This window comes from Pholis gunnellus, assembly GCF_910591455.1.
Source record: "Pholis gunnellus genome assembly, chromosome: 4".
Classification (NCBI taxonomy): Eukaryota; Metazoa; Chordata; class Actinopteri; order Perciformes; family Pholidae; genus Pholis; species Pholis gunnellus.
Window position 1 is genome coordinate 24,066,678 of NC_136530.1, and position 27,225 is coordinate 24,093,902.

Genomic DNA, 27,225 nt, shown 5'->3' on the forward strand with positions numbered 1-27,225 from the left:
AGGACTTGTAATGAAGCATTTTTACCATGCGGTATCAGCACTTTTATTTTTAAGTGGAGGATGCGAATACTCGCTTGTCAGTTCCCACATTGATTTTAAAATGATTACTGGTCTTTAAAAGGCATGGTCGAAGCATTAGCCTACTCGTCTGACATCCTTCCAATGTGTGAAGCAGGACGCCCCTCAGGTCCTCTGGCACTAGTCCTTCAGTTGATACAGAATGCAGAAAAAAAAAAAAAACTTTGGGTCAGGCAATTTTTAGTTTTTATGTTTGCTTGAGGAACTGAGAGCAGCTTAAAGTTATATCTTAATCTTTTGCCCGGCTTTATGGACAATATTTATTTCATTTAATCATGTATTTATTTCATGCCTTCAATATTGATTTTATTTGTCCTCATCTTTTGTCTATTTTATTAATACATTTTCTTACATTTGAAAGCTCCATGTGCATTAGACCCAAAATCTTTTCACGGTTTACATTCATATTATCAGCTCGTGAGTCATCTGTAATTCACTTTGAATAGCGCTAACCTGTACTAGAGTTGCTTTGCCAGTAATGTTTGATGAAGATGGTGCAACCTGGCAGCTACAAATGATCTCAACATAATGTAGCAACTGCAGCCTCTTATACCGTTGACATGTAAAGAAACTTACAGCAAATAGAAAAGTCCACCACTGGACATTTGGTAGGCATCTACCGGCCAGATGTTCCCCGATAAATATCCAACACACGACTGATAATTATCAGCACAAAGCCACAGAGAGTGTGATTGCAACGATCTTTTTATTCGTTAGGATCTTTTCAATGGAATAAAATGAAGACTACATGGGGGGGGGGGGGGGGGGGGGCATGCGGGAGCAACGGCCCTGATGATGATGACGACGCTAAACAATAAATAGGAGTAACATATACCGTTTGTTAACCTGTGCAACAGTCAGTCAGTCTCTCACACACACACACACACACACAGTTTGGAGATGACCTCTATCATCACCTTATGTGAGCAGCTCCAGTGGCTTCTCCGCACACACACACACATACAGTGGGGGGGGGGGGGGTTAAAGATTCCAGTCTTCATACAAAAAAAACATAATGATTAATATCACATGTGTGTAGCGCACCAAATAACCGACAATAAGCGTCGTTTGTGTCTCCCATGAGCCCGACATCATTACCGAGTACAATTACTTCAAAATGTGTTCTTCTGGTTCGCCTTTAGAGGGGAAAACCTGTGACTTTTGCACACTAGAGTCACCACTGCACAATATTTCCTCATGTTATCCCTATGCCAAAGAATAAAAGCAGGATACATTTGATTACATTTGATATTAAAGAGAGAAATGTAGCACCGAACTGGCCGTAACGCTGCCCAACTACAGGTTAAAGCAGCTCCCTTTGAAACGCTGCTCATACTAATACTTCATACAGCTTTATTCTTGATAAAAATCAAATTAAAATCTCACAAATGCTGCCAAACGTTTGCAACCAAAATCGTGTGCGTGTCAGATTTTCTCTAAACCTCCCATGCATCTCCAGACGACTTAAAACTTGCTTCAACATCCCGTGAACTTCCTGCTCGCCTCCGTCTCTCTCGTGCACGCACGCACCTTCAATGCAGAGAGCACATACTATCGTGCACCTTCATTTTTTTCCTCACATACTGTGTATCATCTGTGTCCCAACAAAGCTTCAGTCATCGCGTGCTAAAGAGTAAAAACCTCCTTTGTGTTGGAGTTGGTCCCATATAACAGTATTTCCAATCAGTCCATCTATGTGAACGGCCCAACTGAGCGCTACACATGCAAAGAAAACAAAAGAAAAAACCGGATCAAAATGTCTCCCTTTCATTATGTCCTGTATACTGACACGAACGTAAGCATTTTACAAACCGTTAGAATTAAATCCTTAGGCTGAGAAATGTTAAATACTATTTTAACTGGCCGTATCTTTCAGTCTGCTATTGTCCGAATCTTTGCTCCGCGTGAAAACGACAAAAAAAAAAAGACTCGATGGTCTCTCTGATGCCCCGGGGAGGCCCAGCCTCCAGGTGCGGGCGGCGTCCGATTCAGTTTCCGTTCATCTCCACGGGACCTCCTTTGGGTATGAGCAGGCTCATCCGGCCCGTGGTGCTGGCCGCGCTCTTGATCACCTCAATCCATCTGCGGAGACAAACACACAGGGTTACATTTTTTTTTTTTAAAACAAGTTACTGCGTTGTGAGGGCCGACCCCTTGTGGCGTGCACCTCAACGAGTCGCTTACCTTTCGAAGGTGTACTCGCTCTCCGCCCGGAAAAAGTAAACGTGGGACTTGAACTGCAGCTTGAAGACGTACTCCTTGTGGATGCCGTCCGACTCTTCGGGGGTGCTGACCGTGTAGCCGAGCAGCGGCAGGCTGGCCAGCGGGAAGTCGTCCTGCAAGCGAGAGACGGGGAAACGCTTTCTGAATACAGACCGAACGCCTCGCCACTCTAGCAGCAAAATGAATTCATCTGTCAGGGTTGCGTCTGCTGACCTGGTGAGTCTTGTAGAAGAACAAGCAGAAGTTGGTGAAGACCACCCAGAGCTTCTGCCAGCCGTTGCTGTTCTTGAACTTCCTCAGGAGGTAACCCGACAGCTGGTTCTAGGCAGAAAATATTTAAAAAAGGTTAGACGGGTGATTGTAACTGGTGTCATTTGTGGCTGTGTGGGAGCGCTTAGTTGTGACACTGATTACATAGAAAACTTTTGCGTATTTTCCAGAGCTGTAAAAGTGTGGAGGTGTGCTCTAACTTTAAAATGCTCACTTCTTTCAGCCAATAGAGGCTTTGTTTAAGTAACGATGTGGAGATGAGTCGCTATTGGTTAACTACCAAAAAAAAAAAGACTTGCTTTACTTTCTATGGCTGTGAGCATTCTGTGAGCAAGACTTCCTTCAATTGTGAAGAGCCAGACATACTCTGTTCTGGGTTACATTCGTTGTCTCTATTCTATAACATTTTCCTCCTTTTGTAACTGTTTCTAGTTGCTTTTTTTGTGTGTCTTAAACCGGAGAGCTCTGTGTGTGTGTGTGTGTGTGTGTGTGTGTGTGTGTGTTTTTGTATTTAACTTGATTTGTTGTGTAGGTATACATTGAGATGGATGATGAGTGCAATCTGGTTTTATGCTGTGTGATCTTGTAGAAATAGACGACAAAATGCGATGCATCAATAAACAAACCAGTGTGAAACCTTAATGAAAATCAGTCAAAATATTTGTTTCTCATTGGATTTCAACATGCAATTAAAAAAAACATAATTAGCCGTTTTCAGGGGGCTCTGATTTCTACTGAGAATCCAGGGAGAAACCGCGTGGCCCCGGTACCTGGTTCATGCGCAGGTAATCAGTGAGAGAGAGGTTCTGGTTGCGGTACCAGCAAACGTGTGTGATGGTGTTTGGTCGTTGGCCCTGACCGAGGAGGTAGCGAGGAGGAAGCTCTGGTGAGATAGCCGGAGAGCCGTAGACTGAGAGGGCGAGGAGACAAGAAAAAGGGGAGAAAAGGGTGCAGAGAACAGGGTTAGCATGTTAGCTTAGAGAGGAAGGAAAGGGGAAGAAAAGTCCTCGAGGTCTGTGGAGGAAGAAGGTGGAAGAGAAATCATTTATTGCGTGCACATTATTAATACCCTCTCGATTGCAAAGAGCCTTCCGGGACAGTCGAATAGATGAGTTGCAGGATATTAACAGACACCAGGAGGGGGAGAAAAGAAGGAAAATGTTAGAAAGAGGACACGACACGCAGAGACGACGGCAGCCGCTTTCCTCAAATCTGCTGCTGCAGTGGTGATGAATGTCACGTGCACGCGAGTCAAACTACTCGTCGTCTGTGTTTTTTCGCCGATGTGCGTGTGTGTGTGTGTGTGTGTATGTGTGCGTGCGTGCGTTAAACGTGGCCGGAGGAGGAGTACCTCCACAGCCTGGCTGTGATCGGACATAGACACGCTGGTGTTGCGGTGCCAGCACACGTGCATGGTGGTGTTGGCGCGGTGGTGCGTCTGCTTGTCCAGCGACGTGTGTGACGAGTTCATGTCGTCCTCAGACTCCTGCTCCAGAGAGACCTCGTCGGACGATCCTGGGAGGGGGGGGAAGGAGGAGGCGGGACAGGAAGTTGTTTGGAAGGGATTAACTGTACATTTGAATGCATTCTGAATCCCAAGGAAAACATATTTTCTTCGTCACTTGAGGAAACGTTTTTTTTTCTTATCGTCTCCACTCAATCAGTGCGGCAGTCAGTGTACATCTTCAGGTAACACTGAGGGAATAGAAGCTCTTACGGTTGGAGTGGTCGCCAAGTCCTGCATCAAGGAAGATGGTGGACTTCTCTTGGGACTTCTTGGCCAGGTCAATGGCCATGTTCAGGTCCTCGATCCACTTCCCCATCTCCACCTTAGAGCTGGAATCACAGACAGGACAACCGCGCACCGAAGTTACACGTGGTGACAAGTTGTGTGCATTTACAGCATAGAAAACATGACGTCAAATATAATATTCATAATAAAAGATTCTATACTATTTATGTAAAGAAACACTACAGTGCAACTTGTGGTCCAATAAAACATTCTAATTGCTCACCTGGCAGCCACGACAACGGTCCTCTGAGCAGAGTAGATGGTGAAGCAGTGAGGGACCGACCACTCGTTTTCACTCTCCTCAAGCTAGGAACAAAAGAGAAACCCAGACAACATCGGCCCGACGCAGGAAGCATTCCATCCAAAACACACACATTTGTCAACAATGAATGACTTGAGCTTGGTGATAAAAAAAAAGGGGGAAAACACAGGCGGGGAGTCTGACTGGAGTCACAAACAGACCTCCCAAAGGGCCTCTACCGGAGCAGTAACGTGCGTCTGTGTGTAGGTAAACCGTGATGATCATACGAACACCTTTTGGACCGCAGGAACTTTCCCCAGGTACTAGGAACCTTTTGAGGAGCTGTTTCGCCAGCAGGGACCAGGATCTATGTTGAGCTTTTTACTTTTTTGAAAATACAGGAACTTTCCGGGTGTGGTCTACAGGGTTGACCGTCGTTGATCACACACAGAATTCAATCATCAAGGGAGAATCTCGAGAATGGATTCAGGACAAGGGGAGAGCGGTTCTCTCGGTTTGATTACATAAAAGTCAAGTTAGGGAGAGAATAATAGAGATCACTGTGCTGTTTGACGCCGTTTGTTTCATTTCCCTCATTTCATCCATCATGAGGTGCATCAGTACATACTATGCTGCAGTAAACATCTTCGCCGTTTTTAGATGAAACAGGCATGCACGCTGACCTGCGATCACCACCAGCAGCAGCCCTCGTCCCACGTCATGCAGGCTGATTTGCCTAATCTCCGCAGGTCTTTAGACCCGCTATGGGCTGCGGGAACCTTTTAGTTCCTTGAGAAGTAGTCTCGAGACTAAAATTCCTGGGAACTTCTTGGCTGGAAAACGTGGGTTTACCTTCCTATCAGTTCCCACCTTTAAGTCCAAAACACACCCATCAGTTGTGGCAAAAAAGGAACATCTTATGTCCTTACTTGTACTTTATCATTTGAGACGTCCACGGCTCGATATACAAGCGCAGACTATTACACGCGCCGACAAGATTTTTGCATCTTGAGCAGTCTTTTGGCGACCCGTCTACACGAGCGTGGGAGAAGAAGGGTAGGGCCGGCAGAGCTCAGAGGACTTACCGGTGTATCCAGCACTATGAGCTGCAGCCAGGAGTAAAAGCAGAGACATGCAAAGTTAGGACACCCGGGGGCCCTTCCCTTCTCGACACACTGATCACATCATACACACATCGGGGTTTACTATCCCTCTACTAGAGCTGTGGTGGGATAAAGGTTAACATGGGGGACAAAAGTTAGAAGAGGGCCAACGAGAGCGTAAACACTCACGATCATGCCGTGAAGGGGCAGCTGGCCGTGCACTTTGAACTGATTGGTCGCCGTGACGCCTTTGCTCGTGTAGAGGAGCATGTCTGAGAACTGAGAAGAAACATTTAGAGTTATCTTTTAGGAGCATTGATGTGTGGAAATTACAATAGAAGTAAGCAGTTAGTTTTGTACTAACCAGGAAGAACATCCTTTGCTGCAGTCCTTTCTTGGTGAGCTTGTACAGACACCCCTCTCGTATGAACTCCTATTAAAAGAAAAGAAAAAGGAAGGTTCATCAGACGGCTTCCCCAGCACCCTCTACCCCCCGATCCTCGTCACTGCACTCACCCTGCCTGGCCCCGTCAGGTTCTCTATGCCGATCAGGTCTCTCTGCAGCTCCGTCAGCTTCTGGAAGTTCTCCAGCCGGATGAGGCTGCTCTGGAGCTGGGTGGCGATCTCGGCCACTTCCTTCAGAGCCTCTGCAAGGGAACAAAAAGAAGAAAAAAGGGCACTCACATAAGGACGTAGTTCCTATCACAGGAAGAAAGAGTCGGATACATTATCTAAACCCACAGTAACGGTTTGCAGGGCAAATACAAACAGTCAGTGACCATGCGACCATTTCACCGCCTGCTTTTGGTCGGGACCGCTGTGTGAAATGAATCGCACATGCAAGTGAGCCGTTTGCCTCTGCACACATTATGCATGAGAAAAAGACGGAGCGATTCATTCATAAAACCATGACCAACACGTGAACACTTGCCATTTGTCCCCATTCCCATGAGCAAAAGCTGTGGCTGGTAGCAATAGAACCACTCTATTCTTGGTAACGCCTGAGGCCAAAATCTTCATTCTCGATATTGGTCATCTCATATCTCAAAAGCAATACATTTCATGATGTAGCATGGTTTCTGGTTAGTCAGTCAGAATGTGAAATAACCACATGGTTAAGCCTGAATATGAACAAATTAAGTCCAAAATGATGAGATTTTCAGAGAAATTTGAGTTAACATGTGCTTGTTTATTATCAGTTTAGACTACGTAACTGTGTATCACGATATCTCCATGTATGATTTCATGATATCTTCCTTTGAAAGGTGATAGATTATCATATTGAATTATGGCCCAGCTGTAGTTCCACGTCGGTCGAGGTTCCAGGCGAGCTGAGCTGATTTCCTAGAAGATAGAGTGAAGACACTGCCGACCACTGATTGGTCAGAGAGAATAGTCATGACAGCCCACACAAACCTGCCGTTTTATGGTCAACAGCGACCGCAATTTTTTTAATTCACTCGACCCAGTTTTTATTAAAATGCTGGCTCGCAAAAAACTATGCAGTACAATTGACCTGGTACAGATCCTCGGTTTGGTTGCTGCTGAAACTATTTCAGCGTCCTGTTGAAGAGGATGTCACGGCAGTTTGGTGACAAAACGGGGTCGAGTCGAGAAGAGCCGTATCATGCAGTGATGAAAGACAAGGCATAACTAATAGACTGTGCACTCTTTAAAGTCATGAAAGAGGTCCAACATGTCTGTCATGTAAAGAATGCAAAGAACGTATTATTCTGTGATCACCTGACTGGACACATTGACCCTCTTAAAAAACACAAAGATATCATGTCATCAGATCGCAGCGTGATTAAAATATCTTTTCAAATGTTTTCCTCATGATTTAATATAAAGGATTGAATTTCATGTGTGAACATTGTGATGCAAATGTTTTGTCTCCATCAACTACCACTATCTAAACTAAATGAGACCGTTATACGTTAGAAATAACAGCCTCATTGAAGAAAAGTGATTCAAAAGTCATATCATTAATACTGACACCTAGAAAAGCGGAGCGCTCACCCTTGCAGTCGTCGTGATCGCGGTGGGCGGGAGAATAATGCTTGCACAGTCTCTCCAGGATGAGCTTGTAGTGCATGAGGCGCTGGATGGGCTTGAGCAGGAACGTGTTGAGGGGCAGGTAGCACACCTTCTGCAGCTCAAACTCCTTGTAGACCGTCTCCAGCTTCTTCAGCCTCTTGCTGGCCTTCTCCAGCTCCGTCAACACCTCGTCGTGTTTCCGCAAGAAGCCGGTGAACTCCTGCGGGCGGCGACAAAAAAAAAAACCCACGTGCGGCTTAAGGCACGGGACGTTCCTGCTCGTCGCTCTAACGTAAGAGGAAAGAGAGAGAGACAGAGACAGACAGAGAGAGACGTTCTCACCTTCAGAGCGCACATGTTCCTCAGCATCACGTCGCCGATCCTCTGGTAGTCCCCCTTGACGTGAGCGTTGGAGCGTCCCTCCCTGCGGAATTGTTTTTGTCTTTATTAGTATGTCATCGGACACACGTGTTGTCACACAGAGACACACTTGAAGGCAGCACCTACCAGAGAGCCAGCCTCTGGTCCAGCTCCTTGAGGAAGCCCCGGTGGAACTCGTAGATGGGGTCGATGTTGGAGAAGAGGAGGGTCATCAGGCCTTCGGGCATGGCGTTTTCTTTGATCACAGCGCTGCGGAACCACTGAGGAGCAGGAGAGGGACAACCGATTATTCATGCCTACTACACAGACCGGTAGGTAAACATGATCATGTATGAAAATGAGGTTTATGAGTCGAGCAGACGTTTAACAGAAAAAGCAAAGCAACCGAAGTCCCAGTGTAAAGCTTCATGTTCAGATTCATTGAGAGTTTTTTATTTTTTATCCTCCAGTTCAAAAGACTCATTACACAAAATCTTCCATCTGTTTGAGAGCCTGTGGGCCACACAGAGCTAATTCTTATCGTGTGTTCTGGTCTCTGACCGTTATTAGGGCCTTTCTGGCTCGTGGTTCATGAAGATTTAATGAGAAACAACATTTACATTTAAAGATAGGTAGGAGAGCTGTAGGGCTGCCCCCTTAACTTTAGATCGTTCAGTCGAGAATACTTTACATCGATCATTTGTTTAATGTGAAATGAATGAGTGAAAAGCGTTTTCACTCTGTTAATTGTTATTTACTTTCTTTTGAAAAGTTCTATATACTTAATTTTTCTATTTAATTTGACCATTTTTACTGTTTTTGAAAGAAAACACAAGTATATACAGTCCAGGCTTCTACATTTGTTTTGAAATAACCACATTATTTCTACCTGGCCTCAGTAATTCCAAATGAAAGCAGCAAACACTCACCACAGTGATGACCTCGAGGTCCTTCAGGTACGTCCGCTCCGTGGTCAGAATCTCTTTGGCGATGAAGTAGGCCTTGTCGGTGGGATATCGCTGAGGGAGAAGAGTTTCAAAACTGAGCGATGGACAACATTCCCCTGATGACAAAATACAAACGCCTTCATACTGATAATCCCCTCCCATCATAAACCATTTCTACACTTTAAAAAAAAAGGGGAGGGTGGAGGGTGGCATGTGAGCGGTGTACCTTCCTCCTGCCCTCCTCCTCCTCCTCTAGCCTGGCATTGCTGCCCACCTCGCTCAGGATGGGGCTCTGCAGGGGCGACGGGTTCTGGCCCGGCAGGCTGAGGGTGGACATCTGGAAGGAGGGGGACAGGCAGAGGGGACCCTTGGAGCTGAAGGGGGAGGCCTGGGGGCTGTCCACGGCTGAATCTGTGGCAGAGAGAAAAGGGACATGGAATAAAATTTGATTTTAAAATCGTTGAAGTCTAATAAATATCCTTTAATTAAACTACAGTGCGAGGAAGTAAAATGTGAGCCTTAGAAATAGGTTTAAGTCAAATCCTTAACTTCATCTAAGCTGGTTTCCTCTGCGAAAGAGGAAACACCGCCCGAGTGTTGCACGTCTCAACAAAAGCAAGTCGAACGCCTCATCACACGCGTCGGGCCCGCAAATGAAAAGGGGAGACGGCGGAGGAGACCAAATCAAGTAATGGTTCCCACATCCCCCCCGCCATTGTTTTCAGAACCCTCAACAACAAAATGATTCATAGCCAACTTATACGCGCTCCGTCTCAACAGAACTCCTGCTTTTGTTCTGCCTCAAATCAGGAGACAAGACCAGCAGATGAACCGCTGGGCTACACAGGTCACCACAGCTGTTCTTCCACTTCTAATGGAGAGAGAGAAAAAAAATAAAAAGGAGGGGGGGAAGGCCTAAAAGGAAAAAAAAAACACTACTCGACCCGGAAATAATTGCTCACGCAAAGACTTATCAGGAATGTTGCTTGTCTGGAGGGCAAACGGTCGTTTATGGTTTATCCGACAGGGAGCGACACGAGAGGGGAAGAGAAGGAAGGTCGGACTCTGCAGCGGGACGACGAGAGTTTGCTGTGGAATGACTTGGCACAAAGCCTGTCCAACACACACACACACACACACACACACACACACTGAGCTGGAATTAAGTTGAGGAATCTTTGTGTACGAGTGCAACCCAACCCCCGACGGCACACAAGTGTGTTGCCTCAAATTTAACAGGGCGGCGTGTGTTTACTTGTTGCACGTAGGCGTCTTTTTTTCTAACGTAACAATGAAGAGTGTTACGTATTAATAGGAGGATGAAAAAAACAAAAAACGGACTGAGTAAAGTGAGGAGTCAACAGAAGCTGCTGCATCTGGAGAAACAAGGCTTTTAAAGAATTCTAGGATCCAAAGTTGATCCAAAGTTTTTTTTTAATTATTCATTAAATGATGAGGCTGAAACAGCTCACTTTTACACAATATCTCCAGTCTGATGTCTTACTATAAACCCCCCAAAAAAAATCATATATACAAATCAACAATGCCGTTTTCAGATGTTGGGCTCAGAAGACGAGGGCAAGGTAAACTTATTCCGTCATGAACTGAACGTGCAACACTACTGGAGTTTGTTAAAGTTTGTGTGTTTTTTAAATGTCGGTCTGCGTCTGAAAAAATAAAAAATAATTTTAAGTCTGACATTCATGGTACCCAAAAGTGATGACTTTATTCTTGAGTAAAAACATACACACATGAAGTACAGGTTGTTTATAATAAGTCAATATACATGTTTCAGGGTTACGTGTTGATTACTTGGTACCTAGGTGCAGTTAAGCGTAGCTGGTTATGGTCATTGGTTGGATCTTTTGTCGAGATGTGGGCAGAATCACATGGCAGAAACACAACCAAGGCAAAAATAAGAAAGAAAGGCCACCAGGACAAAACCCTCCAGACCGACCAGCTCCACGCGCTCTCAGAGTTTAGTGATGGCACATGAAACGACAATGGCTGCTCGCCATCCTTCAAAATGACAATGAGAACTGCAGAGTGTGTAACTATTGCCTAAAAGAGCAAAACACTGATGTTCACCGGAAACATCCCGACGCTAATTGAGAGTAACCCGAAACGCACACCTGAGATACGCGTGAAAGGCATGTTGGGTGAAAAAAGAGAAAGTAAGTGCTTAAAGGCACGGCGGTGCGAGACACACAAAAAGACTAACATGAATAGAAAATAGCAAACTCCGCAAAAGCCAAGTGGAGTCTGTCTTCAGACAGATTCAAGTGGGCTCAGACACAAAAAAAAAAAATTGCACTTTGCAAGTCAAGACTTTCTTGAGGAGGAAATGACATCAGTGAATGTACAAAATACTACCGATTAGTTAGATATCAACACAGTATTAGCTTGCACTGCTGACTTTAAGACAGCACACGCATGTTTTTGAGGCCTAAAAAAGAAGCTCTGTGCATGCTAGTGCGTTAGCGACGTACCGTGTGACAGCTATCGACTGCTCCTATGCCAATACTTGAACATGAAAAAAAAAATAATAATACCAGCTGATATAAAAGCACTGAGATATGAATCATTATTGTGCAAAAAGACATGCCATGATTCCTTCCAATAAACAGAAAACCACCTCGTTGGTACCCTGAAGACAGCTAAAGCCAAAAAAGATGCTGAAGGGCCACATGCCAGAAAAGAGACAAACATCAACCTCTAGTCGTGAAATGACCTTTTCCTACTTTACCCAAAGGGTTTCCTTGATTTCTAATGGTTTCAAATGTTGATAAGACCTTCTCAGCTTTAGTAAGTAGGAAGTATCAGACACTATAATGCATGGTTTACTAACTGAGTGCTACAGAAGCACAAAGCCTTACATACGCACATGTGAGAGGATACATTCATTCAGCAGAAAGTGGTGTCAACAGTGTAGTTTACTGGCTCACTAGTACACTGCTTACATTCTTTAACTAAGCTCCGCATGAAGCCAAAACGTGAGTGGGTGTCTATCTATTTCTATCCTTCAGACATAGTGGGCCTACAGGACTTCGTTCATGCTGTGGACTGGTGTGATGTGAGGAATGCTGGTGACTACTTCAGCCAGCAGATGTCAGTGAGGCGCACAAGTGAGGATCACTGAACCTGGACGACTATGTTGTTATCTTTACCCTGAGATTAGAGACACATTAAGGATTTTCCGCTATATCCGTTTCATTAAATTGAAACTATTAAGGTGGAAGCAGAATATTTTTCTGACATCCTGAGTTAAATTACTATGTTTTTTAGCAAATGGGAGGCAAAACTAACAAGACATTCCTACGCTCATGTGTACTTTAGTGTTTTAAAAAAAGGAATTGAAACTTGTATTAAAAAAAGATACAAAGCTTCCAAAGTAAAAGCACAAAAATGTTTTGCATTTCCTGAAATGCTCGAGGGATTCACCCTAAATGCACGATCGGCATCTGTTCTGAACGGGCTGAATGTTGCGGATAAGACAAAGAAGACTAACATATACTACAGACTGACCGTGGCAGGGCTACGGCAGGTCAAATTACTGATCAAAACTTAAAAGCAATAAGTGCTGCTGCAAACCAACATATGGAACAGCTGTTTCCCGCCACTCATCAGCACGGAGCACTAAAAATGAAAGCGTGACCACAGCGGGCGGGCGGACGGAAATCCCTCCACGTTTAAACACAAAGACAGCCGGACACGTTCACGTCGTGCAACCGTCTTTGTCACCGGTCTTACGATTATTAAATGTTGCAGAGACTGTATTATCAAAGAGTGCTTAAAGTTATTCATCATTAAGTGCTGGAACAACACGGGATTCTACATTTTAATATGAGGGGATCCGGACGGGTCAGCGAGTGCCAGGGCCTGCAGGTTGTGGTACTGCCGGAGGAAACCATCTATCCCGCCGCTGCCCAACAGCAGATTACTGTGAAACAGTTTCTGCTCGGGGGGCAGGACGCTGTCGGAGCCCCAGTCGGAGTCCGTGTCCGAGCTGCCGTTGCCGGAGCCCTCGGTAGCTGTGGGCGGGTAGCTGAGCTGCTCGAACTGCTCCACCAGGTCACCGAACTGTGCGGCGGAGCTGCTCTCCGACCGCACTGAGTACGCCGGGAAGTTGACCATGGAGCTGGCCTCCGACTGGATGTCGGAGCCCGGCAGGCAGAGCGAGGACGAGTCGCCGCCTCCGTAGCCCGCCGACATGGACTCGCCCGCCGAGATGAGCCCCAGGTTGTCCAGGTGGCTGCACTCGGATCGGCTATTAACCAACGAGCTGGTCTCGGAGTGGCCTTCGAAGTTGTCGGGGAAAAGGTGTCTGTTCTCAAACAGGTCCTCGATGCCCACGCTGGACAGCGCGTTTCCGCTGGGGTAGGACTCCTCCGCGTAATCGAACCGATCTTCCTCGAGCCCGAAAGAGTAGGCCTCGGCCCCGCCGCCGTAAAAGGAGATCTCGGTGGGATCGTCATCTATGAACTCCTCGGTGACATGCAGCGGCGAGTTGGACATTGAGAGCGCGTGATTCTGTGTGGCGCGCAAAAGCTTCGCTTCGAACGCCTCGGGCGTAAGGACCCCCTTCCTCTTCCCCCCGCCCCCTCCCCCTCCCACCGAGGACCCCGTGCCCCTTCGCCTGCTGCGCTCGTTATCCTCATTGCCATTTTTGGAGGGCTGCAATTGGGAAGTGCCACCCTCTACACACACAAACAAGGGGCTGCAGTGTCCTGCTGCCTGATTTCTAGGGGCACCTTGAAAAGTGTAGTGAGACGGGGACGCGGCCTTGACAGGTTCTTCCTTCGGAGGGCTCGGGGGTCTGGTGGTCTGCAGAGGGGACTGAAGCTGCTGCTGCTGCTGCTGCTGCTGGGGAGGCGCTGGAGACCGGCTCGGTGTGGGCAAAGGCCTTGGCTGAGGTTGGAGCTCTGCTCGCTGGAGGACGCTGGAGATGTGCGCCGGGTGGAAGGACACGGTGGCGTTGGAGGGGGAGCCTGGGGCACCGAGACAGTCGTTGAACGACAAACTCTGCACACAAGGAAAAAACAGAGTGGGGGAGGAAGATAAGGAGAGAAAAAAAGAGAAGAAATTAATAAATGAAATTGTATTAGTTTACTCATTAAAGTTGTTGCTCCATTTGTAGCACCACTGACCTGTTTTGGCACATCTGTGGTGAGGGAGCGAGCAGACATTCGGACTTTACTGTTCCTCCTGAACGAGAAACAATTCAAAAACATTTCTCAGTCGATACTCGGGAAGAAAGCACGTCTTTCTGATAAACAGCGTGAAGACTTTGTATGAAAACACTCACCTCTGGTATGGAGTTCTCTTCGCACCGTTTTCCCTGACGTAGTCCACGAGTTGCTTCTGGGTCCGTCCACTGACAAGAGAGAGTTCTGAATTTTAAAAAACACACTAACACCTTGTGGGATACGAGCCTTTGTCTATTGTCCGTATGTGGTACCTGTATCTGAAGGAGGAGCCTCTGGTGAAGAGAATGGCTTTGGATTTGGGCAGAGGTTGGTCGAACATGCGGAAAAACGAGTGGTACTCCACGCAGATCTTCCAGAAGATTTTACACTGGTCTCGGCTGGCCATCAGGAACTCCAGTGTGTCCTGATGGGGCCCCTGAAAACACACAGAGAATGACAATTAAACCACACAGTACATTGGTCCTTTTTACGGTGGATGTGGAGACTTACGGATAAAACGTCCGACATTGGCATTTTCTGAATCAAGACACCCGATACGTACGTGAACCTCTGGGTAGAGCTTGATCAGGAACCTCTTTCTCTTGAAGCTCAGTTTGCGAATCTTGGACCAATTGAAGGTGTTTATTTTGGTGTTGCCCTGGGAGAAATGTTAGAGGAAATAAATAACCTTTAGCGACATTGTTAGGGCCCGAGGATCACGGCCACGAAACACAGCAGGCGTGAGAGCGGCGGTCACCTGGAAAACCTGAAGGCCCATGTGAGCGACGGCCAGGTTGATCTTGGAGCCTTCCCGGTCGGCCGCTGGGTGGAAGCGGACGCCGTACATCTCCAGTTTACGGGCAATTTCCAGGATTTGGAAATCTGATTCAGCTGGAGTCTGGCCCCTGGAGTGGACAAAATGTAGAAAAAAAACAAACATCAACACTTGTAGGTAAGAACAGTTCCTCCTTGGGCCTTTTTTAAATGAACCTCTATAAATTATACAGTGAAATGAAATTACCCATTGTGATGGGTATGATCGGCCTTCAGCTTAAAAAACTAAAAAGCTACAGAGGTAAAAGCAAAAAGGGATCTGTGCTCAACTCAGTGACATTTCTCATCAAATAAATCGCACCACGTCTCTAATAATTTTAAATATTGCAGATATCTATGCCTTGCGCTTACATTCTGTACTCCCTTCTATTTATTTCTTATCTTTTACAAATGCTATTAGACAAACCAACTAGGTTTGTAAAGTCTTGTGCTTCCATCTCTATCAAACATACCTGATTTAAGTTTCATCATGCAATTCTCTTTGCGTTTAAAATGTGCAGTATGAATAAACCTACCGCTGCTCCTAAACACTGCTGGACGGACCGCGTCATGTGGAATATCTCGCCACATTTGTTACAACTAAAATATATCGGTCTTCTATCAAAACGACTGTTCTGTCAATAGGCAGATACTGTGTGTTCGAGAAAACAAAAAGGGGAATTTAAAGTGGTTTTCTCTAGAATAACAAACAGACATTGCCAGCAGCTCATAATTAGTTCAATCAATCATGTCTCTGAGCCTGGTATTTTCCAGGAGCACATTTAGATGATGCATTTTGTTGAAGGCGCCATCAATACTGAAAGATTGTGTTGGATTCTCCGTTGTATACACGATGCCAAAAGTTCACTGGAACTGCACTCTTTCTCAAACTGAAAAGGTTGACGATCACAATCAATGAGGCTTCAGCAGCGTCTTTGATTTCAAACAATTGTTGCATCTCGACTCGTTTGCAGCGCAGTGTGTCCTGAAATCCCTCACAACTTCCAGGATTTATTTAAAACCATGGGATTACAACCAAACCGCGTGCTAGGGAGACCTATCCATCCAATCATCACCACATTCTAATTTTGTTCATCTGTTAAGCACTGGAAATCTCCTTAGGGCCCTCCCCTGCCCCACTGGCTAATAGAGCAGGCTGGAGCAGGGGATTAGGTCGAGGGAACTCGCCGCTTGTGCTTCTAGGGAAGAGATTAGCAAAAGGTCTTTACACGCTGGGCTGAAAGGAGCCCCTATTGGCCATAAGGTAGCGCTGAGCTAACGGTGGGAAAAGTGCAGCGAGCGGGTTTTGTGAGACTCGGGACTCTTTGAGATGGGGCAAACCCTCTCATTACGGTTGTTTAGCAGGAACGGGGTTTTCTCAGCTCAGTTACCTCATCGCAGTTTGTGTTGTGAAGCCACATTAAAAAAAGAGACAACGTGCCACTGTTTACACATTGCAAAACATTGTTTTTCCTGTGATAAACCCTGTGGGACAGGAATTAGAATGGTCGCGAGCGGCGCTGTGTGGTTATGACTCAACATTTTGGGTTTTATTCAACATTTAGCTGGAAATGTTCAGGAAATAAAGTAGCATTCATTTGTAGGACACCTTGTGTTCTGGTGTGCTCCAAGGATGGTTTCTTTTATTATTTATTTCTTCCACTGCGATCTCAGGGAACAAACCCACGAGGTGATGGTGCAGCGAGGTCAAACAGCAACAGTCCTGACAAACCACATTTACTCTCGTTACTCGTAAGAGACTGAAAAAAACTAAACTTATAATCATGCTACAGCACTTTCCATTTCAACTTTGGACTTTCATTTTAAGTCTCATCTGTTAGAAACGAAAACGATGGAAAAAAGATATATATATGATGGAATGTACACACGAGAGTTGAGCAGAAGTGTCTGCAGCTGCGACGCAACAATGGGCTGGCACTCAGCTGGTCTATTGTGTTAGCGGTGAGACAATGTGCAGAAATAAACATGTGCTACTTAGCGGCTTTAACACAGCTGCTGAAGCAGCTGTAAGGGGGTTCGCTTTGTCACCGAGGTTCAGGAAAAAACGATAACTCTTTGGTTTAATCCAAACTGGTTTACTTCCCGACTGAATGTTCAGAATGTTCGTTAGATTTGTTTACTAATGAAGGTTAAGAAAACATCGTTCGATTTGTTTTTGCACAGGAATCGTGGCGGTTGTCACGGTGCTCATCTCCTATGTGTTATAAATAAAGTCGCCTAGCACAAGTCAAGTTCTTGGTTCTCTTAGCAAAAGTCCTCATGAATCCTCCTTCGCGTCTGACCTCGAACCTCATGACATTTTCCAATCGAGGTCAAAGGGAAAGTGGTTAAAAGAAGACGTAGGAGAGATGGGAGTGGAGCGACTTACAGGTGCCTGCGGTGGAGCTCCATGATCCTCTCCTGCACCTTCTCTTGGTACGGCAACAGCTTGGTCGTCTTCAGGAAGTCCCGGTCTGCTGAGTCGTCGTAGTCGCCGATCTCCGCTGTGGTTTGTGGGAGAGCAACACGTCAGCTTTTCTGAGCGTGGGCTCATTAGTTTTATATCAATACCAATGATTAGACTTTTAATTTTTACACCTAGCTACAACGAAGTCTAATATAACAGTCAAATAAAAGTTAGCAGCTTAAAACGTACACTGGACGAGGTGAGAGGCCAGCAGGGCTCCGGTGTTTTCTGTGCAGATCAACCTGGACTCCATCAGATCTCTTTTCATCTGCAGCGAAAATAAGTACCTATGAAAAAAAATAAAAATAAAGAAAAAAGGCTTAGTGGCCATCCAGTAAAATATCGCAAAGCAGGCCTTCACAAAATACCTCCTCAAATAAGCACGTGCATTGACAATACGCCGACTGCAGCAAAGCATTCAAAGAATTTCATTAACATTTTCGGGAGGACGAATATGATAATGCTCTGAACACCATAATCGTGAGTTTCTGAAAAAAAAACAAAAAAAGAAATCACTGTATTTTCTAAAGCCCCTCGACACAGGCTCGAGATAAAGGCAATATCCAGACGGAAATTACAGTCACTGACCTCGTGAACTCCTCCTGCAGCTGACCGGGGTCTGGAGGAAAGAATTTCACCGACAGTCTGAAGAGCGCATTTGCAGGTCCTGCAAAAAAAAAAAAAAAAACACGAGACGAGATGGTCAGCTCACAGATACACTTTCATTAGGCGGGATTCGAGCTAATGTTTGAGCTCACTTACTTCTGACTTGTCTCACAATGGGTTTCGTGGGTTCCAGCCAAACCTGAAGAGAAAGAAATATTAATCATCTTCACCACAATATGAGAAATGTTTTCTACGAAATGTAACAGATGGTACCGGCCGGACCGTCAATGACATAGTGATTGTAGGTTATGTCAGCATCTAGCTGATAGGTGTGTGTGTGTGTGTGTGTGTGTGTGTGTGTGTGTGTGTGTGTGTGTGTGTGTGTGTGTGTGTGTGTGTGTGTGTGTGTGTGTGTGTGTGTGTGTGTGTGTGTGTGTGTGTGTGTGTGTGTGTGTGTGTGTGTGTGTGTGTGTGTGTGTGTGGTAGAGACCTGCCTGCCCTGCTCCATCTGGGCCTGATTGAGAGAGGAATGCGCTTGATGCAGACAGACATGTTGCATAACAGAGTGGTGCGGGGATGACGCGCTTTTGTAGGCCAAACCCGGAAGTTAGTATCGCACTGGTTCCCTCCACAAAAAGCCAATGGGTTGTTATTTTTTACATTGGATTTTGTATTAATGCGGTACAATAAGCTCTGCGGCAAACAAGATAATCTTCACAAATGTTTGAAGCGTAAATGCAATCGGCAGGAGTAAAAAGCTAGCGAGGGAACCTGAAGTGCAAAAAAAGCCAGTGGGTCAACGGCGGCTCCACTCTCCTTGAGGAAGATATACAGCGGGTTCAATATCTCCTCTCTGTTGCTTTACAAAAAGAAGAAATCCGGTGGTCTTGAATTCTACTCACGTTTCTGGAGGAATGAAACACTGGAAAGTCTGACATTTGTGTATAGGGTGCTTGTGCCAGACGAGTTAAAAATATCCCTAGATTATATACTGTGTGAGTCCAGTAAAAACAATACTACATCACCGTTTTAAACTGCTGTGGAAAGCTACAAGAAGAGCAACTGAGAAAATGACTGAACAAGTTGTTGCCAACAAGCTGTAACCTTTGACCTTCGCTGGTCAATACCAGACCGGCATGTGGTTTCTGGACGGTCGATGCATTCGAACCAAAGACGCGGCGGCTGGTACGTACCCAGTTCATCTGCATGTTCTGAAACTCCAGGCCAAAGTAGTCCCTCTCTATGAGGTTGCCTCTCAAGAAGACCTCACAGAGGAGATACTGTCCAACAGCTTTCGGCTGAAAGAAAAAGAAGAAATCATTATTATTTTCATCACCATGCCAACACAAAGGTCTTAAAAGCCCACCGATGAGACATCTTACAAACTCAATAAACAGAACAAAAGCCTGAAGAACAATAGAGCGGATCAACATGAAAAACTACATTTGTGTTTTTTGCTTGGGCTGAGGTGAGGAGGGCCATACTCGTGTACCATCTGTGTGGCGCAGAAGATATTTGGCATCTGTAAATGATCCACTTCACGTGTGCTTTATGGCTGCTTATGTTCCATCTGTCCGTTCAAATAGTTTCTGGATGAGCAAGTCAAAAGGCTAAAACGCGTCCCACTGTACAACATAAGAAAAAGTTATCTGGAGCGCAGCTAAATCTGCCCAAGTTCACCCTTTGGTACGCTCTGGGGTTTGTTTTCACTAAACGACGAGCTAATTACTACGTACTAAGAACACACTGCACTTGAGGTTTTGGAATCCTGGCCCGTGACTTATTTTTTTTGGGGGGGGTGTTATAGCCTGAAACATCTGGTTGTAATGTAAAATAGTATTTTTAAAAGCCATATAAATAAAAAAATGTAAAAAAAAGAACTGCTTTGCATTGGCTGAAGTAAAAGATTACCACTCAAAGAGCCGCGGGGGATTTACTGTAGTGAAGTCTTTTCATTGCTTTGATACAATCGTGTGTTCTGCAAAAATATATAAATTGCAGGTGAAACCTTCTGGCACGACGTCTATAAATGTAGGAATCTGTTGTAAAACAGCCCTCTTCTGTGCATTTACAGTGTCTGATTACAGCCCGACCTCAACCAAAACGTGTGTTAAAATACTTTGTCTGAGTCCAGGGCCAGACATCCAATCCGGAACAGCAGCAGCAAACGATTTTTAAAGGGACTCCGCCTCAGTTTTGACTGGTTCAGGGGAGTTGTGTGAATGCCGACTCAACAAAAGAGTCAGCGTCGTCATGCACCGAGCGCTGAGCAGACGGGGTCAAACGTCTGAAGTGTTTTTGTAATCTTCCCTCTGGATTAAGACATCTCCACCCAATAATCCGTACTTTCCCTTTTAACGTTTACAGCATGCTAAACCGGCACAATGCGTCAACTTGGACATGGAACTCTAATGTATCCACCTCTTTTTTCTTCAATTCTCTTTTAACAAGCTATAAAAACTATTTAAAAAGAGCGATTGGTTTGACAAGAGAACCTGAACAAAGGGAGATCACAATATAAACAGATGTTTTCCCCCTCAGGGTAGCAGCCACGAGTGAAACTACTCTGTGTCGACTGGTGTGCTTTGTGTTACTCATTAACCCTCTGCAGGAATGTGAAACTGCATTCACAGCACTATTCCGTCTTCTTGAAGGGGGGAGAGTAAAATCCTTTATCTTCCAAAACCAGAGAGCGATGGATGACAGCTAGTAAAAAGGGACACTGTACGCTACTGTAACACAAAAAAAAGAACACCCTCACATCCTCCTGCAAGAACATACAGGAAGTTTGAATCATCTACCTGGTTTTACACGGCATCTCCTCACACCGCAGACATTTGCAGATCACTTCCCCTCACCGCTGACCACGCCGGCTTATCTGTGTGGTTGCTGTGTACACAGTCGTTATACCGGCCTTGAAATATGCTCGGCATTTCTGCATTCCAGAACACTGATGAAGATTGAATTCATAAGATCTGTGCAGGTGATTCGCTGCTTTTCCTGTTTTATATTGTAGCCAAATTGAAATATCTGGGTTTTGAACTGTTGGTCAGCAAAACAAGCAGTTTTAAATTAGGTACTTTGGGAGATTATGATGAGCATTTTTCAAATTTTTATTTCACAACTTATAACTAATAATACCACTGATGAATTGATAAAACAATTGTGAGTAGCAGCCCCACATGTTGCGTTAGAGGAAAGTAAGCATTGTGAATCCCTCTAGTTTCATGATCACAATTATCATGACTAATGCTCATTCCTCAATCGTCTGAAAGCATGAATAAAAACTAATTCAATCAGATTATTCACGAAATATATATCTAAATATGTGGTCGGCATTAACCGACCCAGTCTTCAACCACGATTTATCTAAAACCATTCTGCCGTGAAATCCTGCGGGCTGCTTACCAAACAGTCCATCTGGCGTTTTTCAGTTTGAGCGCATCTGTGAGTTTGTTCACACCAAACTTGAGAACGCCGTCTCATTTCTGAGCTCTAACGTTAAGGCCGGTCAGTGGGTCACCCAATCAAGCTCAGAGAGCAGCAGGGATTATCACGAACAGATGTTTCTCTGGGAGACAAATCTTCCCGTGTGTGTGTGTGTGTGTGTACACACACGTGTTAGGGGTGTGTGTTTGTGAGGGGAAAAGAAGGGGGTGGGGGGGGGGGGGTGTATATACAAGTGCAGGGTTTGAAAGCAGCTATGCACATAGAACGAAGAGGGAAACCGCACATAAGCGCAGGTGACCCAGACGTCACCCAGCCCGATTTGGAATCAAAGGCCTGGGTGTAGCTCGCATGACAGGTTTTGAGCGCGGGTCATACTCCCCCAGCCAACCAGTGAACAGCAGTGGGGCTGGGGCAGGACCTCCTACTGACGGCAGGGGGTGTGTTGGGACTTGCATTCGGCACAGCGGGACGCACATTGTCAGAACACGCATTTTAAAAAGCCCTGCACACCGGTGGCTTTTGTCACAAGTCGGCGATGAGACATCTCTCAGATCGAGCGGCCCTTTGATGCTTTTCTCAACTAGAAGACTTTCATTTTTAAAAAAAGGTTTGCCGTATCTTTTCAGGACACACCTGAGCAGGAGTGTTTGTTTTGGCAGATACACGCGATACTGTGGTAAATCGGGATCAGGTGGTTTATTTATTTTATTGTAATTTATTTTTAGCGTGCCTTCTGCTCAGGTCACCTGTGTAACCCAGATACTTTTAACACTAGTCTTGGCCTCCAAAACACAGAGGAAAAAGTATTAAAAAAATAATAAAAGAGATTACAGGTGGGAGTGGCTGCCAACTGCTCCCAACGGCAAAATACAATAACAGCAGGCGAGATCACACGAAACAAGTCCTTCTATGCACTTGAGTGTTTGGCTCCTTCAGCATACAGCGTGACAGTGGGAGTGCTTCGTAGAGATGAGAGCCGAGTGCTCAGCTGTAGTGGCTCATTGTTTTTGACAAAAAACAGATGCCCAATTCCGCTTTCATAACCCCCAAGACTAGTGTGATATGACTTTATCTTTTAACTATTGCAGGATGCTTAAAAATAAATATGTCACACAAAACAAAAACAACATCCAGACCAAGTCCATCTTGGAACAAACGCATTAAAAACAGCAGATGCACGAGTTTCGCAAAAAACAACAACAACAACAAAAAGATTCTGCTGCAGGCCAGTGGTTGAAATTCCAAACTTTTAGCAGGGCTCCACTTCTCTGTGTGTGTGTGTGTCCCCTCCCCCACCACCCTGACTCAAACTTTGTACTGGCCACAACTGCTCCCTCTGAAGAGCTGCTCTTTTAACACCAGAGGCCATCTCCCCCCCACCCCACCCCACCCCACCCCACCACCAGCAACCCACTTGGTTGTCAACCCCTCTACTTATGTGCTTGTTTGCTAACACTAAAGCAAAGCCTTAAACTCCCCCCCCCCCCCCCCCCCCCCCATGCCCCCGACTGTACCGCACTTTCACACGGCCGTGGCTCCACGTCCAAACCCTGGGCCCTTTTTATTTGCGAGTTAGGGCCCCTGCAAAAGAAGAAGGGGGCTGGCTTTTGCTGGATAAAAGGAGCCTGTGTTTCCCCTGCCATGCCTGGGCCCGGCCTGCACCGTCTACAAACCACAAGGCTGAGCTTTCTCCTGTGCTGCTGGCAGCGGGGAGGGGTCCTGTGGACGAGAGCCATGCGAGAGCAAATGTCTGCTGGATGACGACCATGCTGGGTACCTGCAGCAGACGGAGGCCACGGATCAAAGCAGCTCTGATCTGATTTGGCCGTCGCAGCACCACGAACACGTGTATTCAAATCGCACCACGTGTCCACGCGGTCACCCCATCATGAGATCAAAATGCGTTACGCATTACAGGTGCAAAAGCATAAAGCGTGGCAAAGCCCGGACGATATCTAGTGAGGGTGCAGGTAATGACGGACGATAAAGACTTTGCACAAACGAACAAGGCAGCTGAGCAATCAAAACACCACAATCAGGGGAGGCGGTTGCATGGAGGCCACAGCCATTCAAAGCATTCAACGCTGCAATTTTGTAGCTACTTTTGCATGAGGAAAAAAAAAAACTACAATTACAATGCATTTTTCATTAAAATGAGATTGTGAACCCAGAGACGATATATAGCACACAGGCAGTTCTGAACACTAGTCATGTTAGCGGATGTATTGCTCTGCAGCCACTCAGTGCATAGACAGAAATACCATTCTCCTAACAGCCCACGACCCTTTCTGTGTGAATGAACAGCGGCATCAAGCGATGTTGGCCACCAGTAATGGACAACAGAGCCTCTCAGAGGCCATCTTGTCCCTGGAAAAACTGCAGTCTGCTTGACAACAGGATTGCCGTCATTCCCCTTTTTGCAGGAGGTATGTACTTCTGTCTGCCACCTCCTATAAACACCAATGTCCAGAGCTTATACTTTGAACTCTCTGGGGCCAAACTGACACAAAAAACAAACTTCTTGAAAGTTTATTTTCCTTTGAGATGAGCAGGGATCCGCTTCCATACAAATTAAAACTTGTTCCCGTCACATTCTACTAAACGCAAGACTTTGAGACAACATATGGTGCATAAGATTATGAAATGTCTGTCTCAGCAGTGCCCCCAAACTACATCTGGCAGAACAGTTGGTGGTGTGGCTACACAAGGATTTAGGACAGAGTGGTTGCACAAGTTAAAACACACCAACCTATTCTCGTAGAATTAGTGGCCCATAAGTCTAGATTTATTACGCTGCAAATAAAAACATTGATCAGTCACTGACATAGGTGTTTATTCATGTGGAGAATCCACTCCGATACCCCCCTCACACACACGCACTAACACACACAGAAGACAGGAAACTTGCTCTGATAGAGTGGCTTCCTTATTGCTTCCTATTTGCCTTCTGAATGACTCCAGCGGCAACTTGGCAAGTAAACATCGGAAAGCACTTCAACAGTGTGGATCTAAAAAGTTTGCCCAAACTAAAAGCCAATCTTTAAAAAAAAAAAGAAAAAGAATTAACCTCTCTGTAAAGTAATTACAATGAAAAGGAAACATGACAGCCGTCCTGCTTCGTTACAGATCATGTTAATGGTAGCTAATTACTTCTAAATTTCAGTGTAATTTGCCTTGCACTGTATTGCTTTGAAATGATGGATGATGGCAGAGCAAAGGAAACCAACATTTGGGAGACACTGTCCTGTCTGCCAATTTCATCACCATTCAAGTAAAAAAAAAAAGAAAACCAAATAACAGGAGACTAAAAACAGGAGAGAAAATATTATTGGGAAGCTATTCCAGCAACCTCCACACAGGAAAACACAAGCTGATGATTCAAAAATGAACCAGTCATTTCCCTTGAACACACAGACTGAAGCTAATTAAATTAAAATGGTAAACATAAACAAGCTCGAGTCCTGGATTGGCCATATGATTTGCCAATGCTTAGAAACAGAACATTAACAACATTAACTACTACTTGAGTTGAGGTGACAGCCAATAACCAAAAAAAGTACCCTGGTGAGTTACACTAAGTTACCCGAATAAGAAGCCTTAAGGAGGGAAGGGATTTCAGCACCAAAGCCATGTGGCAGCTGTCACCAAACCCCGAGCCACACGCACCCCCACGGTAGCCCGGGTCAGATGTAGCCTGCTGTGCAGCACACTGCAACCGTATCAACAGTGTCAATAAAAGAGCATGCAAGATGCACGGGGACTGTGGGCAACAGTCCGGGAGACACTTACGTCGACATCAAAGAATTCCTGGGAGTCGTCCAGTCCCTGCACGCGGATTTGTAGCCCTCGTCCGTGGCTCTTGCTCCCGCTGACCATGTTGCCGCCGAGGCTCTGGCCCGGCTCCAAGGTGCTGATACCGGGGTTGAACTGGGCTCCCAGCCGTATGCCAGGGGTCTGCAGGACCCGGTATGAACCCTCGAGCTCCCCCATTTTCTGCTCAGAGCAGCTCCCCCCACCTCACTCCTGCAAACACGGGTAGGACGGAAAATTATCACAGAGTTTGGCGGGGGGGGGGGGGGGGGAGCAAAACACGAGGAACCTTTTCGTGGTTAAAGTAATGTCGTATTGTGCCTGGGGCGAGTAAATGTGTCATGAAACGTTTGAGTGTTGTAGGATAACTTCAATAGCATGTTACGTTCCCAAAAATAAGTAGTCTGAAGCCGTTTTGCAGACGCGCGAGGCTCATTCATAATACGTGTAACACACAGCGTTGACATATCGGAGACCAGAGGCAAATATACACCCGAGGCATCTATGTAGCATTCAACAGGAGTGTAGGTGGAAACCCACTAACGTTAGAAAGGACGAGATTAATTAAAGTACAAAACGAAACGACGGAGGACCCATAAGACTTTATTAGCGTGCGTTGTATCTGGGCCTAAGTGGGTCAGCTAGACTTTAATGTTGCACCTACCAACATCAATAAAGCGAGAAAAAACGTTCACAAACCGATACATAACTCAAGCTTATTTTATTTTTTTAAATGGAGCTCATTGGATAACGTTGTTAGTTTACAGACGTGGAGCGAAACGAAGTATTGATACCCACAACCGAGTTTTCTCTCGGGGGGAAAAAAGTCACACGAAGCTAACCAGAGTGACTAAATGTGTAAATGTGTCCAAAAAGTAGCGATAAACTTACCGTCTTTATCCGTATCGAAACTAAATGCTAAAAGTTAGTTGCACCGTAAAGGACACTACTCCTGCCCATGGTAGTCGTCGTCCGACGGAGTGCGTACTCAGACTAGTTTGTCATTGGCTAAAACAGTCCCAGTCGTCCTGCCATTGGTTGAAATGTGGCCGAGGAGTGAAGATTTGCCTTCCTTTACTTTAAATAGCGTCGATGGATGGACGGATATACTGCACTGACCGCCTGAAAAATTACATGTTGTGGCTTTTTAATAAGGCGTCGTCGAAAGTTTAAATAGTGTGCGGGTTCGTCCCTACGTGTGTTGAATATACAGGCCGGTGGTTGTCTACACCCAGAAGGAAATTATAAAAATGATTCTTTTATCTGATTTGTTTTATCTAATTTGACTCACAAAGCAAAACAGCCTTTATTTAAGTTTGGGCTACACTTTGACCCGTAGATAAAACGAAGTAGATGTAGGTTTTTTCTCTGTAACCTTCCAAAATCACTAAATAAAGTACACGTTTGGTCTCTTGGCACATTAGGTAACAGTGCGTCACGAGACTATATCTCAGAGCTTGTTTACATCAATCATCAGGAATGTGATGCATATATTTGCACTTCGGTCCGTTTTTTTGTTGGATAAGAGTCAGAATGAACTTTATCACGAGCAGGAAAAAAAGTGACTTCTGATGCTGTGAAGGAGCGCCCCCTGCTGTCTTCTCTGAAATAATGAACAAAGATGCATTGTACTTCAAATCTGTAGTAAAATAGACCCCATACATAATATATGTGATATTGGACTATATATGTATATATATATATATATATATATATATATATATATATATATATATATATATATATATATATATATATATATATTTGCATTTGTACTCTTTTTTTAATATGTGTGCACACACGTAGCAGACAAATTAGTTTCGTACACATATCTTAATAAAG

General features: G+C 45.3%; 1 protein-coding gene across 2 annotated transcripts; it reads right to left on the minus strand.

Moving 5' to 3' along the window:
* Window positions 1-834: 834 nt before the first annotated feature.
* On the minus strand, window positions 835-26,369 carry farp2 (FERM, RhoGEF and pleckstrin domain protein 2). Of its 2 annotated transcripts, none has more exons than XM_079158015.1 (27): window positions 26,275-26,369; window positions 25,363-25,596; window positions 19,317-19,421; window positions 18,280-18,322; window positions 18,106-18,184; window positions 17,707-17,804; window positions 17,440-17,554; window positions 14,995-15,142; window positions 14,800-14,895; window positions 14,510-14,673; window positions 14,357-14,425; window positions 14,199-14,256; window positions 13,803-14,073; window positions 9,326-9,462; window positions 9,034-9,123; window positions 8,252-8,385; window positions 8,087-8,168; window positions 7,727-7,964; window positions 6,224-6,354; window positions 6,072-6,140; window positions 5,897-5,986; window positions 4,587-4,669; window positions 4,289-4,407; window positions 3,923-4,086; window positions 2,515-2,622; window positions 2,263-2,414; window positions 835-2,160 (listed from the first exon to the last, which is right to left on the minus strand). In XM_079158015.1, exons 2-27 carry the CDS (start codon window positions 25,561-25,563, stop codon window positions 2,067-2,069), a joined length of 3,138 nt encoding a protein of 1,045 aa, XP_079014141.1. In that variant the 5' UTR covers window positions 25,564-25,596; window positions 26,275-26,369; the 3' UTR covers window positions 835-2,066. The 2 variants fall into 2 exon arrangements, with proteins under 2 accessions (XP_079014141.1, XP_079014140.1); XM_079158014.1 differs by having other exon boundaries at window positions 9,278-9,462.
* Window positions 26,370-27,225: the final 856 nt, after the last annotated feature.